Source organism: Misgurnus anguillicaudatus, chromosome 18 (genome assembly GCF_027580225.2).
Source record: "Misgurnus anguillicaudatus chromosome 18, ASM2758022v2, whole genome shotgun sequence".
Taxonomy (NCBI): domain Eukaryota; kingdom Metazoa; phylum Chordata; class Actinopteri; order Cypriniformes; family Cobitidae; genus Misgurnus; species Misgurnus anguillicaudatus.
In genome coordinates this window covers 35,629,380-35,646,889 of record NC_073354.2, presented here as the reverse complement: position 1 = coordinate 35,646,889, position 17,510 = coordinate 35,629,380, and the positions used below count along the sequence as shown (strand labels likewise).

The window sequence follows — 17,510 nt, the reverse complement described above, 5'->3', positions numbered from 1 at the left end:
TCTGGTCCTTTCATTAATTTCAGTTAGCCTCTACGTTAGTTTCAGGTAAGCTAAAGCTTCAGATTGCAAAGCATTTGGGGAGTTTTTTAATAAATCAAGCATAATTAAACACGTATTTGGCTATATTCAAGAAACCTGCGTTATTTACAGCATTTATCGGATCTTGCTCTTGTAACTTTCACTCTCTGCGTGCACGTGCTGCGCATCCACGTGATTGACGCGAGAAAAACTCGAGACAGCTAAACTCGACAGATAACTTCCCTGCGCCTCGTCCATTAATTGTATATAGCAGGAAAAGTTATCAGTCTCTTAGAAATACAAGGTGTGAGTGTGTAAACTGACTGAAATGTGTGTATCTCCGGGGCGGATCTGCAACGGATCCAGACCGGAGCTTCATATTTTCATATATTCATTTAGTTCAGATTTATTGTTTACTTTAAATACTTTATTGTAGATTGTAGCTACACCACCCCCTCTGCCCATTAAACAAGGTTCGTGCTTATAATAATAGTCTTGTGGGGTGGATTTATTTAAAATAATGTAATCATCTGTTACTGAATGTCACATTGTCACTGATATATTTTAAGAGATGTCAATGCCAGGTGTTTTCAGTTAAGACAGCTCAAACAAGCATTTCAGTTTTGGACTACACTTAAGCCCTGTTTGGGAAACCACCCCTATATGTTCCCTGCTGAAAAAACAGCATACCAGCAAGGCCAGCAAATGTTGTGTTTTGGTGCTGGTTTGCTAGTGAACACCAGCTAAACCAGCATCAAACCAGCATTAGCACCAGCTAAAACAGCATTAGCACCAGCATCTCATGCTGGTCATACCAGCATATGTTGTGTTTTGGTGCTGGTATGCTGGTGACCACCAGCTAAACCAGCATAGACCAGCATAATTCCATGCTGGTTTGATGCTGCTTTTTTAGCAGGGTTTAGCAGTCTTGCACTTCCTAATATGTAAATAGCCACCATATTATTTATAACCCCTTCATTATATCTCCATTGACTTTTAATTCAGGACACACGATTCAGTTTTTTTTTGTAATCTCAGGAGTCACAATGTTTGTGTATCAGTTAGTTACGTATACAGCTGGGGAGGTTGAGACCTGACCTGAACTGTATATATGAACACATCCGAGCTATAACACGTTCATTTAGGAAGTATAAAAATATACATATACTGCATTTATTTTCATGTTTCTTTAGATATTTGTCTTAACCATGTTGTATTTCTAAAATGATTTTGTTTAAACTTTGTGTTATAATTGACTGTCTGTTTATAATTACTGTACAAAGGAAATCCTCTCAGACGCGATGTCATTCAACGAGACTGAGGATATTCTCCTGTGTTATCCTTTACATCCAGACTCTTGTCCTAGAACTCAACGTCTCACTGGAGTTAAAGTGGCAATGTACGGTGTAATGTTACTCATGATCCTCATGACAGTTTTTGGGAATCTGCTGATCATCATCTCCATCTCTCACTTCAAACAGCTTCAGTCTCCAACTCATCTGATCGTTCAGTCATTGGCTGTGTGTGACTGTCTGATGGGTTCACTGGTGATGCCCTACAGTATGGTGCGATCTGTCGAGGGCTGCTGGTTTTTGGCAGATGTTTTTTGTAAAGTGCATTCTAGTTTGGACATGACCTTCTGTTTTTCTTCTTTAATACATATTTGTTTAATATCTATTGATAGATACTGGGCCATCTGTGACCCTCTGAGATACAAAATGAGGATCACAAACAACACCGTGACTGTATTAATCACCCTTACGTGGATCTTTTCATTTGTGTACAGCTTTTCTGTTGTTTTTTCAGGAGTGAGTGCTGTTGGTATGGAAGCTTTAATATTACAGATGTCTTGTTTTGGTGGCTGTGCTGTGTTTTTAAACAAAGAATGGGGACTAACTTGTGTAATCTTGGTATTTATTATTCCAGGAACTATAATGAGCGCTCTGTATATCATCATATTCAATGTTGTGAAAAAACATGCAAAGGTTCTGTCAGAGAAAGTGTCTGTGACCACCACAGGTGTTAAAAGTCAAATCTCTGCACACAGAGAAAGAAAAGCAGCTAAAACTCTGGCTCTTGTTATGGGTGTTTTCTTTATCTGCTGGCTGCCTTTATCTCTTGCCACTGCTGTTGATCCTTTCCTTAATTTTGTGATCCCAGTTGATGTTTATGAGGCTTTAGTTTGGTTTGCATATTTTAACACAGCTTGTGATCCTTTGATATATGGATTTTTCTATCCTCAATTTCAGAAGGCCTTTAAGACTCTCATATTCACTTATATCTGTGGATTCAATCATTCACATAATCTGACATTTGAATGAATACAGTTTCTATAAATAAATAATAACCAGTGACTAAATAAATGTTGTGAAGCTGGTAGCGTTGATTTCAGAGATATTTAATTTCTTCATCATTCTTTATAATAAAGTTTGTCATTCTCTTAATGTAGTTTCACAAGTTAGTATTTTTAAATCTTTTGCTTATTTAACGTTATCAAAAACATACAGTAAAATTTAGAGTCCTAAAAACTCCAGGCCTGTAATGATCTCAATGGGAACATCATACATATTAGATCAGTCATAATGTCCTGACCCCAAAAATCTGTATGTTTACTGATATAAAACAAATATGATATTTTATTCCAAAGTTTTCTGAGGAAATGGCAACTGTTTAATCATACATACATAAACCATGATTAAAGTATATGTTTCTGAATTATAACCGTAGTAAACGTAACTTACAGCAAAGTTTTCAATATATTTTATTTATAAGTATTTCTAATAGTAACTGTTAAAGAGTAAACAACCTAGAATAAGACCAGATGAAAGTTAAGCTGTAATTGTAGTCTATTCAGTGTACATATCAAGTCATAAATTCCTACTATGATCCTGTGATATAATCAAGACATTTTGAAGCCACCCAATGCTAAGAAAGATAAGTAGTAAATAAGAATTGACTTGATATGAGATATGACCAAAATCTATGTCACCTGGATAAGTGACTGTCAGCTATGAGGGGTGATGACCTTTAAGAGGTAAATGTTGTTAAAAGTATAAAATTATAATAAGACTCCTGGGTGCTGCTATGTGTTTGTGTGTGTGTGTGTATGTGGGTGACATTTTTATAGCAAAGATTATTCACTGTTTTATAATAAGGGCAGCAACTAATGATTATTTTCATAATCGATTAATCGGGTGATTAATCGATTATGCAATTTTTGTGTGAGCATATCAGTGAACAGTCAACATCACACACAACTCCACCCACTATAATTACCCCTCTTCTGACTCACTCACTGACAGCTGTCAAAAATAAAGGCTGTTAGGTCATAAATCACATAAATAAATTTTTATTTATTTAAAGCATTATAAAATGACTAGCTGTAAGGGATGTGTTTGTGTTTTGTTGTAGTCTTTTATTATGAAGTTCTGTCTTTCATGTTCATGTCTTTTATTTTGAAAGGTTCATTGTCATGGTTGTCTTGCTTCCCCATTCCCCTGTCGTGTTCTGATTGGTTCCCTGTCTGTATTAAAGCCTTCTTGTGTTGCAAAAGCAGATTCACCACGCATCACTACGTATGTCACGGTAGGAAAATCCATTGTTTTCCTCCGTGTCATGTTGTTGTGTGTGTGTTGATCACTTACCCCTGCCATGTGCTCGTTAGAGCAATCCCATTCACCTGTGTGTTGATTGTCTCGCTCCAGCTGTTCATCATTACATCATCTCCATATATACTCACCTGACTTTCTGTTCCCTGCCAGATTCTTATTGTTTGCTCAGTCTCCGTGTTGCTTGGTTGTTCCGTGTACATTGGATTACGTGTTTCAGTTTGGATGTGTATTGTCGTCGTCGTCTTCGTGTGGATGTTCCGTGTCAGCTTGGATTTCACCACTGCTCACCACTCCACCAACGTCGCACTCAAAACACCAACTTCCACCGTAGTCATCGTCACCATTGCCTTCAACAACACCGGACTGGATTACTTCTGCATTGACACTGAATTCTCTCTCTTTGTTTACATTTAATAAACATTGTTATATTTTTCACCTGCGTTTGCTTCCGTCTCTTACAAGTCATTACAGAAGAATCTGGCCAACATGGAAGCAGCAGGTGGTCAACCAATCTCCGCGTTGGAGGAGTTTCTCCAACGATCGCTGGCTCGTATGGATCATCAGGATAAAACCATCGAAGATATGTGGAAGGCCGTCCAGGTAATGGTGGCGAAGGTTTCCGAGCTCTCTCAGCGATCTCCGGACATCACGCCTCCCACTGCGCCACCCATGCCGCCCGCACCATCTTCACCTCCAGGGGGTAGTTTCATCCCGGAACCGAGACTTCCTATCCCGGAGAAATACGCCGGTGAGTCCAACTATTGCCGTACTTTTCTCTCTCATTGTTCTTTACATTTCGCCCAACAGACCCGGTCATTCTTCCTCGAGGAGACTAAGTTAGCGTATACTCTCTCGCTTCTCTCGGGCTAGGCTGCCCTCTGGGGGACGGCGGTATGGGAAAACAAGGACAGCTGTTGTTCCTTGTTCGCCTCGCTTGCAGAGGAGATGAAGAGGGTTTTCGACCGCTCCGTCGCCGGGAGGGAGGCCGCCCGTCTCCTCACGGATCTCCAGCAGGGGGAGCGGTCTGTCTCGGACTACTCCATCGAGTTCCGTACCCTGGCGGCGGAGTGCAGGTGGAACGAGGATGCGCAGTGGGACCATTTCCTGCATGGGTTGGCGGATCGGATCCATCGAGAGATCATCACGGCGGAATTACCGAAGTCGCTCAACGGGTTGGTGGACTTGGCGATCCGGGTTGACGCACGCCTTTCCACCGCTGCCAGAAGGAAGACTCAAGGTCCGTCCCTACGTCAAGCGGAGTCCACGAATCCACCCATCGAAGTTTCCGCCGGTGGTCTCTCAGATCCGGAACCCATGCAGGTGGGTCGAGCTCGGTTACCCCGGGAGGAGAGGAAGCGGCGGAGATCCCTGGGTCTTTGTATGTACTGTGGCGAGTCGGGTCACCAATGCCAGAGGTGCCCGGTAAAAGACCAAGCCCGATAGTAAAACAGAGGCTACTATCGGGCAGGATCTCCGCACAGAAGACCTCTACTACATCCACTCTCCTTCCGGTGAGACTACGGTGGTCCACTATGTCGCACTCAGGGCACGCACTTCTGGATTCGGGGGCGGAGGGCAACTTCATCGACAGCTCACTAGCACGTAAGCTCAAGTTACCTTTCACTTCACTCACCCACCAGATTGCGCCCTTCGCCCTCAATGGACATCAGTTACCCACCATCAAGTACACCACAGCACCTATCACACTCATCACTTCCGGAAACCACACAGAGACTATTTCATTTTTTATTACTGACACTGCTCTCTCCCCCATAGTTCTTGGACACCCTTGGCTTCATTCCCATAACCCAAGAATTGACTGGAAACTGGGTTCTGTTACCAGCTGGAGCGAGGAGTGTCATAAGTCCTGTCTTGTCTCTGCTTGTGTTTCTGTTTCTGAGTCTGTGTTTCAGGGGAAAGCAGTGGATTTGTCTACCGTGCCCGCGGAGTACCACGACCTGAAGGAGGTGTTCAGTAAGTCGCGGGCTGATTCTCTTCCTCCTCATCGTCCCTATGACTGTGCGATAGACTTATTGCCAGGTACGTTTCCGCCTAAGGGCAAGTTATACTCTCTGTCCGTTCCGGAGATGGAGGCCATGGAGAAATATATTTCTGATTCTCTGGCAACGGGGTTCATTCGCCCTTCCTCATCTCCAGCAGGGGCGAGGTTCTTTTTTGTGGGGAAGAAGGACGGATCTTTGCGACCTTGTATTGACTACCGAGGGTTGAACAACATCACGGTAAAGAATACTTATCCTTTGCCGTTGATGTCTTCAGCTTTCGAGAGGTTGCAGGGAGCGTCCGTTTTCACTAAATTGGACTTACGTAATGCATATCATTTGGTTTGCATCAGGAAGGGGGATGAATGGAAGACTGCGTGTAACACCCCTCGTGGCCATTTTGAGTACTGCGTGATGCCTTTCGGTCTCACGAACTCGCCGGCAGTCTTCCAAGCACTCGTTAATGACGTGTTGCGAGACATGGTAGATCAGTTCATATATGTTTACCTGGATGACATATTGATTTTTTCTTCGTCTCTCCAGGAACATTTGCAACACGTACGACGAGTGCTTCTGCGGTTGCTAGAGAATGGGCTTTTTGTCAAGGCGGAGAAATGCGTTTTTCATGCACAGTCTGTTTCTTTTTTAGGACACATCATTTCGACTGAGGGTGTTCGCATGGATCCTGAGAAGGTTAAGGCTGTGGTGGATTGGCCATCCCCAGAATCTCGCAAGGCCCTGCAGAGATTTCTGGGGTTCGCCAATTTTTACCGGCGTTTCATTCGCAATTTCAGCCAACTAGCCGCGCCTCTGACCGCTTTGACCTCCCCTGGTTTGACGTTCAGGTGGTCAGACGCAGCTGAGGCTGCGTTTGCCAAACTGAAAAGCTGCTTTGTTTCAGCTCCCATTCTCGTTACCCCTGATCGTTCACGTCAATTCATAGTGGAGGTCGACGCGTCAGAGGTGGGGGTAGGAGCAGTGTTGTCCCAGCGCGCATCCTCAGACGGAAAGGTTCATCCTTGCGCGTATTTTTCTCATCGTTTATCTCCTGCGGAAGTTAACTATGACATTGGCAATCGAGAGTTGTTGGCGGTCAAGCTAGCACTGGAAGAATGGCGTCACTGGCTTGAAGGGTCGGGTGTACCTTTCATTGTATGGACGGACCATAAGAATCTCGAATACATTAGAACTGCCAAAAGACTTAACTCCAGGCAGGCTCGGTGGGCATTGTTTTTCGGTCGTTTCGATTTTACACTTTCTTACCGGCCGGGTTCCAAAAACATCAAACCCGATGCTTTATCCCATCTTTTTGAGCGTTCCGATCGTACTGCTACTCCCGAGCCCATTTTACCGGAGAAAATCATTATCTCCGCGCTCAGATGGGAGGTCGAATCGAAGCCCACCGAACCGTTTATTTGTGCCGGAAGGGTTACGGTCAGACGTCCTCCAGTGGGGTCATGGTTCCAGTGTTGCTTGTCACCCAGGGGTTAGTAGAACTAGGTTTCTAGTCAAGCAACGATTTTGGTGGCCTGGTATGGCTCGTGACGTCCACGACTTCGTCTTGGCTTGTTCGGTTTGTGCCATTGGTAAGACTTCCAATCGTCCTCCAGATGGGTTACTTTTACCGCTGTCTGTCCCTTCGAGACCCTGGTCCCATATTTCGCTAGATTTCATTACCGCCCTCCCACCCTCTAAGGGTAATACGGTGATTTTGACCGTAGTGGACCGGTTCTCGAAGGCAACCCATTTCATTCCCTTGCCCAAATTACCATCAGCCAAGGAAACAGCGGTAGCTGTCATTGACCACGTCTTCCGAATACATGGACTCCCGACAGACGTGGTCTCTGACAGGGGTCCCCAGTTTGTGTCCAAATTTTGGCGAGAGTTCTGCAAATTGCTAGGGGCGACTGTTAGTCTTTCGTCCGGGTTTCATCCCCAGAGCAACGGTCAAACCGAGCGAGCCAATCAGGATGTCGAAAGGGTGTTGCGATGTCTGGTTTCCAAGAATCCTTCGTCCTGGTGTCAGCAACTCTCAATTGTGGAGTACGCACACAATTCTCTGCCGGTGTCATCTACGGGCATGTCTCCATTTAAGTGTAGTTTAGGGTACCAACCACCTAATTTTGTCAGTACTGAATCTGAGGTGTCGGTTCCCTCCGCAAACGCACTAGTCCAGAGGTGCCACCGCACCTGGACCAGAGCTCGCAGAGCTCTGCTCCAGGCAAGGTCACGCACCAAGGCCAAGGCCGATCGCCACCGGTCGAAGCCTCCTCGATACGTCGTCGGTCAAAGAGTGTGGCTTTCAACCCAGAATATTCCGATGCGTTCCGTCTCGAATAAACTTGCTCCCAAATTTATTGGCCCGTTTTCTGTTACCAAAATCATTAATCCGGTAACAGTGCGTCTTAGCCTTCCTCCTGCGTACAGGAGGGTTCACCCCGTCTTTCACGTTTCCAAAATTAAACCGGTGATTTTTTCCCGTCTTAATCCGCCTGCCCCGGTTTCCCCTCCGCCTCGTATCGTTAATGGGGAGACCACATATTCGGTTAACCGTATTCTGGACTCCAGACGGAGGGGACGCGGATTTCAGTACTTGGTGGATTGGGGAGTTTACGGTCCGGAGGAGAGAAGGTGGGTTCCTGCTCGGGACATACTGGATCACCGCCTTATTGATGAATTCAATCAACAGGTAAAGCAGGCTGGGAACGCCGAGGGGCGTTCCTAGGGGAGGGGGTACTGTCACGGTAGGAAAATCCATTGTTTTCCTCCGTGTCATGTTGTTGTGTGTGTGTTGATCACTTACCCCTGCCATGTGCTCGTTAGAGCAATCCCATTCACCTGTGTGTTGATTGTCTCGCTCCAGCTGTTCATCATTACATCATCTCCATATATACTCACCTGACTTTCTGTTCCCTGCCAGATTCTTATTGTTTGCTCAGTCTCCGTGTTGCTTGGTTGTTCCGTGTACATTGGATTACGTGTTTCAGTTTGGATGTGTATTGTCGTCGTCGTCTTCGTGTGGATGTTCCGTGTCAGCTTGGATTTCACCACTGCTCACCACTCCACCAACGTCGCACTCAAAACACCAACTTCCACCGTAGTCATCGTCACCATTGCCTTCAACAACACCGGACTGGATTACTTCCGCATTGACACTGAATTCTCTCTCTTTGTTTACATTTAATAAACATTGTTATATTTTTCACCTGCGTTTGCTTCCGTCTCTTACAAGTCATTACAACGTATTTATATTCTAACTACTTGTATCAATGATACATTCAAATAAAGTTGTTTGTGTCAACACATTAACACAGCCCATACGGACTACCGGCACATCCGGGAACTTGACTGTAAATTTCGTCACCGCCCCTTTGTGGGGGATAAAAAGCAGACCTTCCATTGGCTTCCATTCAAAATAGCGGAACAAAGCAATGTTTTTACACAGCCGGCAGGCGTAAATAACTTATGAAATCACTCAGATTAAACATGTACAGTATTTATCTGTCCACCCTGCCTGCCACAGAGCCCGAAAGACACACCAACACACTCAATTCGGTCAACACAAAAACATGTCTCCTTCATTCTCACAGCGTCAAATTTGTGTAACAACGCCATCCAGTGATTGCTGGAAATATCGCTAAGCCAGTTGTATGACTCGACGGAAAAGTGCACTCATTACTCTAAATATAAAGACATAATAAATAAATACGAAGTAACTTTCAAATACGAAGTAAAATCATTCACTTGCTTCCCTGTTGACTCGATGAGGTACGAGTAAATGTCCTTGTAAGACACCTCTGGCCAATAGGGAGCGTTGTTACACAAATTTGATGCTGGGAGAATGAAAGAGACATGTTTTTATATTGACCAAATTAAATATGTTACTGTATCTTTCGCGCTCTATGGCAGGCAGGGTGGACAGATAATTACTCAACATGTTTAATCTGAGTGATTTCATAAGTTATTTATGCCTGCTGGCTGTGTACGAAGGTTGCTTTGTTCCGCTATTTTGAATGGAAGCCAATGGAAGGCCTAGTCTGATTGCCCCCAAAAGTGGGCGTGAACCTGTTCAGAGACTTTCTATGACGTTGCGCCGGTTGTGCGTATTGACCTATGGCTAAGCCACTCCCCTCCACTCACTCTGGCAAACAATTAACATTCAGTGACAGGCGCTATGGCAACTGTAACAGTAGGAGACATTTCACAGGAGGCAATTGATGATTTTTGGAGACAGAAAGACTATACATTATCTCGAAGTCACCAAAAGGGCCTTAACTATGGATTGGAGAGTTATATTAATAATTTTATTGTTGAGAAGGTAGATGAAAAGCTTTAGGTCCAGGCAAAAATCTACAGGTCACAGTGTAAATGTGATAAACCGCATTTCGTTTCCATCATGATCAAATAAAAAATGTACAGGTCTAAGTTGCATACGTTTCCAGGATAAGCCTTTTTACCATCTTTAGTACCTCTATGTTCGTTTGGTGCTACAGTATTTACATAAATCATTCAGCACAACATTGCGATTACAAATAACATTTGTTATATCGATAATTTACAAATATGTTATTGAAGCTAAGTGACATGATGTACATGTCACGACCGGTTTAACACCGGGAAGTGGAAAACAAAGAAGAACCCAAACGCAGACCCAAACTACAAAAATAAACTATGATTTATTTGAACAGAACATAAATACCCACGAGGGGGTAAAACAGAACATAAACTAAACCCTGGTAAAACACGAAGCAAACACTGGAACAAACTGGAACTGTAACAGAGCACACGAAGGACATGAAACTCTGACATACAACAACGCACGCACAACACACAGAGAACACGAGGGCATTATATAGACAGCACATCAATGGGGAACAGGTGAACATAATTAATTACGTAAGACACGAGTACATAAGGGAGTAGGGTAAAAGTGACAAGACACTGGGAACACGTGTCACACATATATGATGTGAAAACACACGTGTTCCCACGTAAACACAATGCTGCCCTGATCTTGCCCTCTAACATCCAACCTGGATCATAACCGAGGTCAGGCAAGACCATGACAGCCACCAAACACTGGGAACATGTGGAAGCCACACAACTATATGCCTCCACATGCTCCCACACAGAACATAGTACTGTCATGGTCTTGCCAGATACACTCAGACCTGAGTCTATTACAAAAGCTCTGGCAAGCCCATGACAGTACCCCCAACTACAAAGACGGATACCAGACTTCACAAACAAAAAGAAACAAAGACATTAAACACGAGGAACGAGAGACTGCACAACAGAAAACACCCAAGAAACAATGACAATAAATAAAAGCGGAAGACAAACATAAGTAACTAAAGGGTTCGGATGATTTAACAAAAATAACAAATCAGGGAGGGGGGGTGGGACAACAACAGGGTGTACAAAATGTCCGGGGTGAAAAGAATGAGTCCCAAAGTTCTGTTGTTGCCCTGCTGGGGCATAACGTGGCCTTGGCTGCACCGGCGGGTGAGGTGTCTCCGGCTGCACCGGCGGGTGACGTGTCTCCGGCTGCACCGGCGGGTGACGTGTCTCCGGCTGCACCGGCGTGTGACGTGTCCCCGGCTGCACCGGCGGGTGACGAGTCCCCGGCTGCACCGGCGTGTGACGAGTCCCCGGCTGCACCGGCTTGTGACGAGTCCCTGGCTGCACCGGCGTGTGACGAGTCCCCAGCTGCACCGGCGTGTGACGAGTCTCCGGCTGCACCGGCGTGTGACGAGTCTCCTGCTGCACCGGCGGGTGAACCGGAGCGTCTTTCGTCCTTCTCCTCCTCCGTCTGGATGCAGAGGATGCGGGACGGAGATCAAGCGCAGGAGTGGGTGAGGTCGGCGAAGAAAAGGTCTCCAGCACCGGAGGGACGGGAGTCGACCTCCCCAGCCTGACAGCCCCGGTCAAGATGCCTCTCGGGTTGGATGAGGGAGCCATGGATACGACCGTCTCGGCCGATCTCGGTGGTTGCTGTCGGCGGTCGAGACGGTCAACCAAGTCCCAATACGGCAGATGAATAAGCTCCGCTCGCTCCCGAATCGGCGGAGGGTCGTTCATCCCGGCCACCAGGTAAGCGCTGGCAAGAACCTCCGGGTAACAACCCTTACTGCTCTCCACCGCCAAGGCATAGTCCCGGAGTGGAAGGTCCCTCTGCGGTGGAAAGGGGCTACCCCCGGAGAGCGTCTGTGCTGCAATGGAGGACCACCACTCCGGGTCCGATGCACATTGCATAGTTGATCCGCTGGGTTCAGTTTGGTGCGTGCGTAATGTCACGACCGGTTTAACACCGGGAAGTGGAAAACAAAGAAGAACCCAAACACAGACCCAAACTACAAAAATAAACTATGATTTTATTTGAACAGAACATAAATACCCACGAGGGGGTAAAACAGAACATAAACTAAACACTGGTAAAACACGAAGCAAACACTGGAACAAACTGGAACTGTAACAGAGCACACGAAGGACATGAAACTCTGACATACAACAACGCACGCACAACACACAGAGAACACGAGGGCATTATATAGACAGCACATCAATGGGGAACAGGTGAACATAATTAATTACGTAAGACACGAGTACATAAGGGAGTAGGGTAAAAGTGACAAGACACTGGGAACACGTGTCACACATATATGATGTGAAAACACACGTGTTCCCACGTAAACACAATGCTGCCCTGATCTTGCCCTCTAACATCCAACCTGGATCATAACCAAGGTCAGGCAAGACCATGACAGCCACCAAACACTGGGAACATGTGGAAGCCACACAACTATATGCCTGCACATGCTCCCACACAGAACATAGTACTGTCATGGTCTTGCCAGATACACTCAGACCTGAGTTTATTACAAAAGCTCTGGCAAGCCCATGACAGTACAACGCAGCTAGAAGCTAACGTTAACGTTTTCTCTTTACTTTAGAGATGTTAAAGATAACGTTCAAATACGTTGTTGACTTAGCTTAGAACAGATGTAGACATCCTTGTTTAAATTATCCACGTTTAGTTGGTGTTGTGGTCTACCGCATAACTTAATCCAGAGCAGACACTTAACGTTTTCTTGGTTGAGATGTGGCTTGGGAAAAGGTAAAAAAACACAACGTCGCCCAGCCTCTGGGGATACCTAGTGTCGGAGTTGCATGTAACCAGCCAAGACGGCCGCTGTGCCTGCAGCCTCAGCCAAGATGGCTGCCGCCGTGCCTGCAGTCCCAGCCAAGATGGCTAAATCTATGTAGTATTTTGGGGGGGTAGGAAGGCATGAGGCAGAGAGCCGAGGGCCTCTGCAACACCATTGTCCCAGCCCTCCGTTGCCCCACGGCCAAGACCCCCTGCTTCTCCATTGTCCCGGCCCTCTGTAGCTCCACAGCCAAGACCCTCCGCTGCCAAATGATTCAGGCACGATTCATTGACCCTCGGCCGAGGCCTGCCATGGTTTCACGGTCCTGGCCCACCCACAGTTGGACTTGTGGTTTCACGGTCCAGTTACTTTGAAAGGTTTAATTTGCTTCCCGTTCTGGTGAGGACAGGTCTGAAAAAATACATTGGATAAATCCGCCATTAGTTCGTCAGGGAAGGCAGATTCACAGTAAATAGACGGTAAACAAATGCTAACGTTAGCCGGTACTGTTTGGTGATACTAGCAGGAAATATGCTAAAGCTGAGTGTCACTAGTAATAAATCGCTTATAATTCATATTAAAGCAACACTATGTATATTTTTTACCTTTAAATAATGTCTCTAAAATTATTTCAGTGATAGAACAACCTTTAACTGGACAAATTGTACTGTTGCTGCAACCTGAGCAGCCTCCTAGCTGCTACAAGCACACGTGGCGGTGTAGGGTAGAGCACACAGCCCCGCCCCTCCCCCTGCCTGCAGAAGAGTGTCTGATACCAGGCACTGTTGTGCTTTTCAACCACATGGGGGAGCTGTAAGTCATTTTTACATGGAAACTACATAGTGTTGCTTTAAATAGATAGGAACAGTATAGTAAGAAAGAGAGAATTTAGATGATCAACTCCACATAGTAACCATATGTAAATATCCACCATATTATTTTTAACCCCTTCATTATATCTCCATTGACTTTTAATTCAGGACACACAGTTCAGTTTTTTGTTTTAATCTCATGAGTCACAATGTTTGTGTATCAGTTAATTACGTATACAGCTGGGGAGGTTGAGACCTGACCTGAGCTGTATATATGAACACATCTGAGCTATATCACGTTCATTTAGGAAGTTAGATTAAATAAGCATGTACTGTATTTATGTTCATGTTTCTTTAGATATTAGTCTTAACCATGTTGTCATTTCTAAAATGATTTTGTTTAAACTTTCTGTTATAATTCACTGTCTGTTTATAATTACTGTACAAAGGAAATCCTCTCAGACGCGATGTCTTTCAATGAGACTGAGAACATTCTTCTGTGTTATCCTTTACATCCAAACTCTTGTCCTAGAGCTTATCGGCTCACTGGAGTTAAAGTGGCAATGTACGCTTTTATTTCACTCATGATCCTCATGACAGTTTTTGGGAATCTGCTGATCATCATCTCCATCTCTTACTTCAAACAGCTTCAATCTCCAACTCATCTGATCGTTCAGTCATTGGCTGTGTGTGACTGTCTGCTGGGTTTACTGGTGATGCCCTACAGTATGATGCGATCTGTCGAGGGCTGCTGGTTTTTGGGAGACGTTATTTGTAAAGTGCATTCTAGCTTTGACACAACCTTCTGTTTTTCTTCTTTAATACATCTTAGTTTAATATCTATTGATAGATACTGGGCCATCTGTGACCCTTTGAGATACAAAATGAGGATCAATAACAAAACTGTGACTGTATTTATCACCTTTACATGGATCTTTTCATTTGTGTACAGCTTTTCTGTTGTGTTTTCAGGGGTGAATGCTGTTGGTTTGGAAGCTTATATATTACAGGTGTCTTGTTTTGGTGGCTGTGTTGCTCTTTTTAACAAAGAATGGGGACTAAGTAGTATAATCTTGTTATTTATTATTCCAGGAACTATAATGAGCTCTCTGTATATCATCATATTCAATGTTGTGAAAAAACACGCAAAGGTTTTGTCAGTGAAAGTGTCTGTGACCACCACAGGTGTTAACAGTCAAAGCTCTGCACACAGAGAAAGAAAAGCAGCTAAAACTCTGGCTCTTGTTATGGGCGTTTTCTTAATCTGCTGGCTGCCTTTAGCTCTTGCCACTGCTGTCGACCCTTTCCTTAATTTTGTGATCCCAGCTGATGTTTATGAGGCTTTAGCTTGGTTTGCATATTTTAACTCCGCTTGTAATCCTTTGATCTATGGATTTTTTTATCCTCGCTTTCAGAAGGCCTTTAAGACTCTCATATTCACTTATATCTGTGGATTCAATCATTCACATACTCTGACATTTGAATGAATAGTTTCTGTAGATGAATAATAACCAATGACTGAATAAATGTTATGAAGCTGATCGTGTTGATTTCAGAGATATTTAATTCCTTTAACATTGTTTATAATAATGTTTATTATTCTCTTACGTAATGTAGTTTCACATGCTATAATTTTGAGTTCTAAAAACTCTGGGCCTGTAATGATCTTAATGGGAACATCATACATATTAGATCAGTCATTATAATAAACAGCAGAAGTTAAACAACACAAACAGTCAGTTTTAGATCTGAGATGTATAGCAACTGTTTTTAACTTGTCTTTAAATGTCCTGACCGCAATAGTCTGCGTTTTGTGATATGAGACAAAGATTATGTTTAATACAAAAGTATTTAGAGAAAATGACAACTGTTTAATCATACATGAATAAAATCATGATTTAAATAATAAATGTTTCTGAATTATAACCATAGTGAAGGTTACTTCTTGAAGAAAATTGTTTAAGATATTTTCTTCAAGTATTTCTAATAGTGAATGTTAAAGGTTAAATAACCTAGAATAAGACCAGATGAAAGTTAAACTGTGATTATAGTCTATTCAGTGTACATCAGGTCATAAATCCCGGCTATGATCCTGTGGTCTGGTGACTGAACCATAGTAAAGGCACTGTAACACCAGTTTTATCAGTAACAGACTCAAAGTCAAATGTGCATTTCAGGTGATTAAAGATATTGTCAAGAAATTTCGAAGCCATCCAATGCAAAGTAAGACAAGGAATGGTAATTTGATCAAAAATTGATCTAATATGACATCTGGACTGTCAACTATGAGAGGTTAATGTTGTTAAAAGTAAAAACTATAATAAGACCGGCTGCTGCTGTATGTTTGTGTTATAAACAAAGACATTATATCATTACTAAGCATAACTAAGTTTGTGTGTGTATGCATGTATTTTTATACCAAGGATTATACACTGTGGTTCATAATGAATTTATAATTAGATACTGTCTATTATAAAGGGTCTCCATAAATCCATTTGTTTGGAGAGAGGTTGAAGTGAAAGAATGGCTTCATAATTTAACAGCAAACTATAATTATGTTGGCTTTGAAAAAGCCAATATATTGTTATTGCTTTTAAACTTATATCTTATTATTATTATGTTGGCTTTGAAAAAGCCAATATATTGTTATTGCTATTAAACTTATATTTTATTATTATTATTCTACCCCAAATTTCTGACACTAACTCGTCCTAGGGCTTTCAAGCTACATGCACCAAATTTCCCACAGACCTTCAGACTGGTCTGACTTAGTGTGCTATATCTTTTCTAACTGATGGGACCTTCCGAATTCCTAAACGGGGGGCTCGAACACCCCAAAATTTCCATTGACTTAACATTGAGACAAACTTTGACGGGTCATAGCTGTGAGTGAGAAACATGTAGAAACTTGTGGCTTACCACATTTAAGGAGGCTGACAGGCTCTGTAAGAACATACATCACAATGGGGTGTAAGCTGTACCCCTGGGGTGTAAGAGGCCCCCAAAATTTCCCATTGACTTATAATGGGGCAGGAAACATGCCCATATAAGGGAATAAAAACGTCCCAGATGGAATATCTTCACTTTAGAGTGTTGTAGAGACATGGAGGCGGGTTTATTTTACTCAGTCATCCAATTAGTCTCTTAGGCTCGCCCCAGAGCTATTAAGCCACGCCCCTAGCAACAATTTTGGGTACCCTAGCAACATCTCCCATAGACTACCATTATAAAAAGCCCAGATGGATATCTTTACACCAGAGTGTCATAGAGACATAGGGGTGGGCTCATTTTACTCAGGCATCCAATCAGTCTTAATAGGATTCTTATTAAGGTATTAAGCCACGCCCCTAGCAACCAAATATGAGCACCCTAGCAACATAATAAACAAAGCCTTATATCTCTGGATCTGAACATCATAGAGACATGGGGGTTGGGTCTTTGGGTCATGTTAGCTTCATGCTAGCTTCATGCTAAGTCATACTAGCTTCATGCTATTTTCATGCTAGCTTTATGCTAATTTCATAATATATCTTGCTAACTTTATGCTAAATCATGCTAGCTTCATGTTAATTCTTATTAGCTTCACGCTAAATAGTGCTAGCTTCATGCTAATCATGTTAGCATCATGCTAATCATGCTAGCTTCACGCTAAATCATGCCAGCTTCATGCTAATCATGCTAACCTCATGTTTACTTCATGTTAATCATGCTAGCCTTATGCTAGCTTCATGCTAATCATGCTAGCATCATGCTAGCTTCATGGTAATCATGCTAACATCATGGTAGCTTCATGCTAATCATGCTAGAATCATGCTAGCTTCATGCTAATCATGCTAGAATCATGCTAGCTTCATGCTGATCATGCTAGAATCATGCTAGCTCCATGCTAATCATGTTAGCATCATGCTAGCATCATGCTAA

General features: G+C 43.5%; 2 protein-coding genes across 2 annotated transcripts; both read left to right on the top strand.

The window, feature by feature from the left end:
* The first annotated feature begins 1,319 nt into the window (after nucleotides 1-1,319).
* On the top strand, nucleotides 1,320-2,339 carry LOC129429986 (trace amine-associated receptor 3-like). The gene has a single exon (XM_055186997.2). It carries the CDS (start codon nucleotides 1,320-1,322, stop codon nucleotides 2,337-2,339), a length of 1,020 nt encoding a protein of 339 aa, XP_055042972.2.
* Nucleotides 2,340-14,056: 11,717 nt separating this feature from the next.
* Nucleotides 14,057-15,076, top strand: LOC129429987 (trace amine-associated receptor 4-like). The gene has a single exon (XM_055186998.2). It carries the CDS (start codon nucleotides 14,057-14,059, stop codon nucleotides 15,074-15,076), a length of 1,020 nt encoding a protein of 339 aa, XP_055042973.2.
* Nucleotides 15,077-17,510: the final 2,434 nt, after the last annotated feature.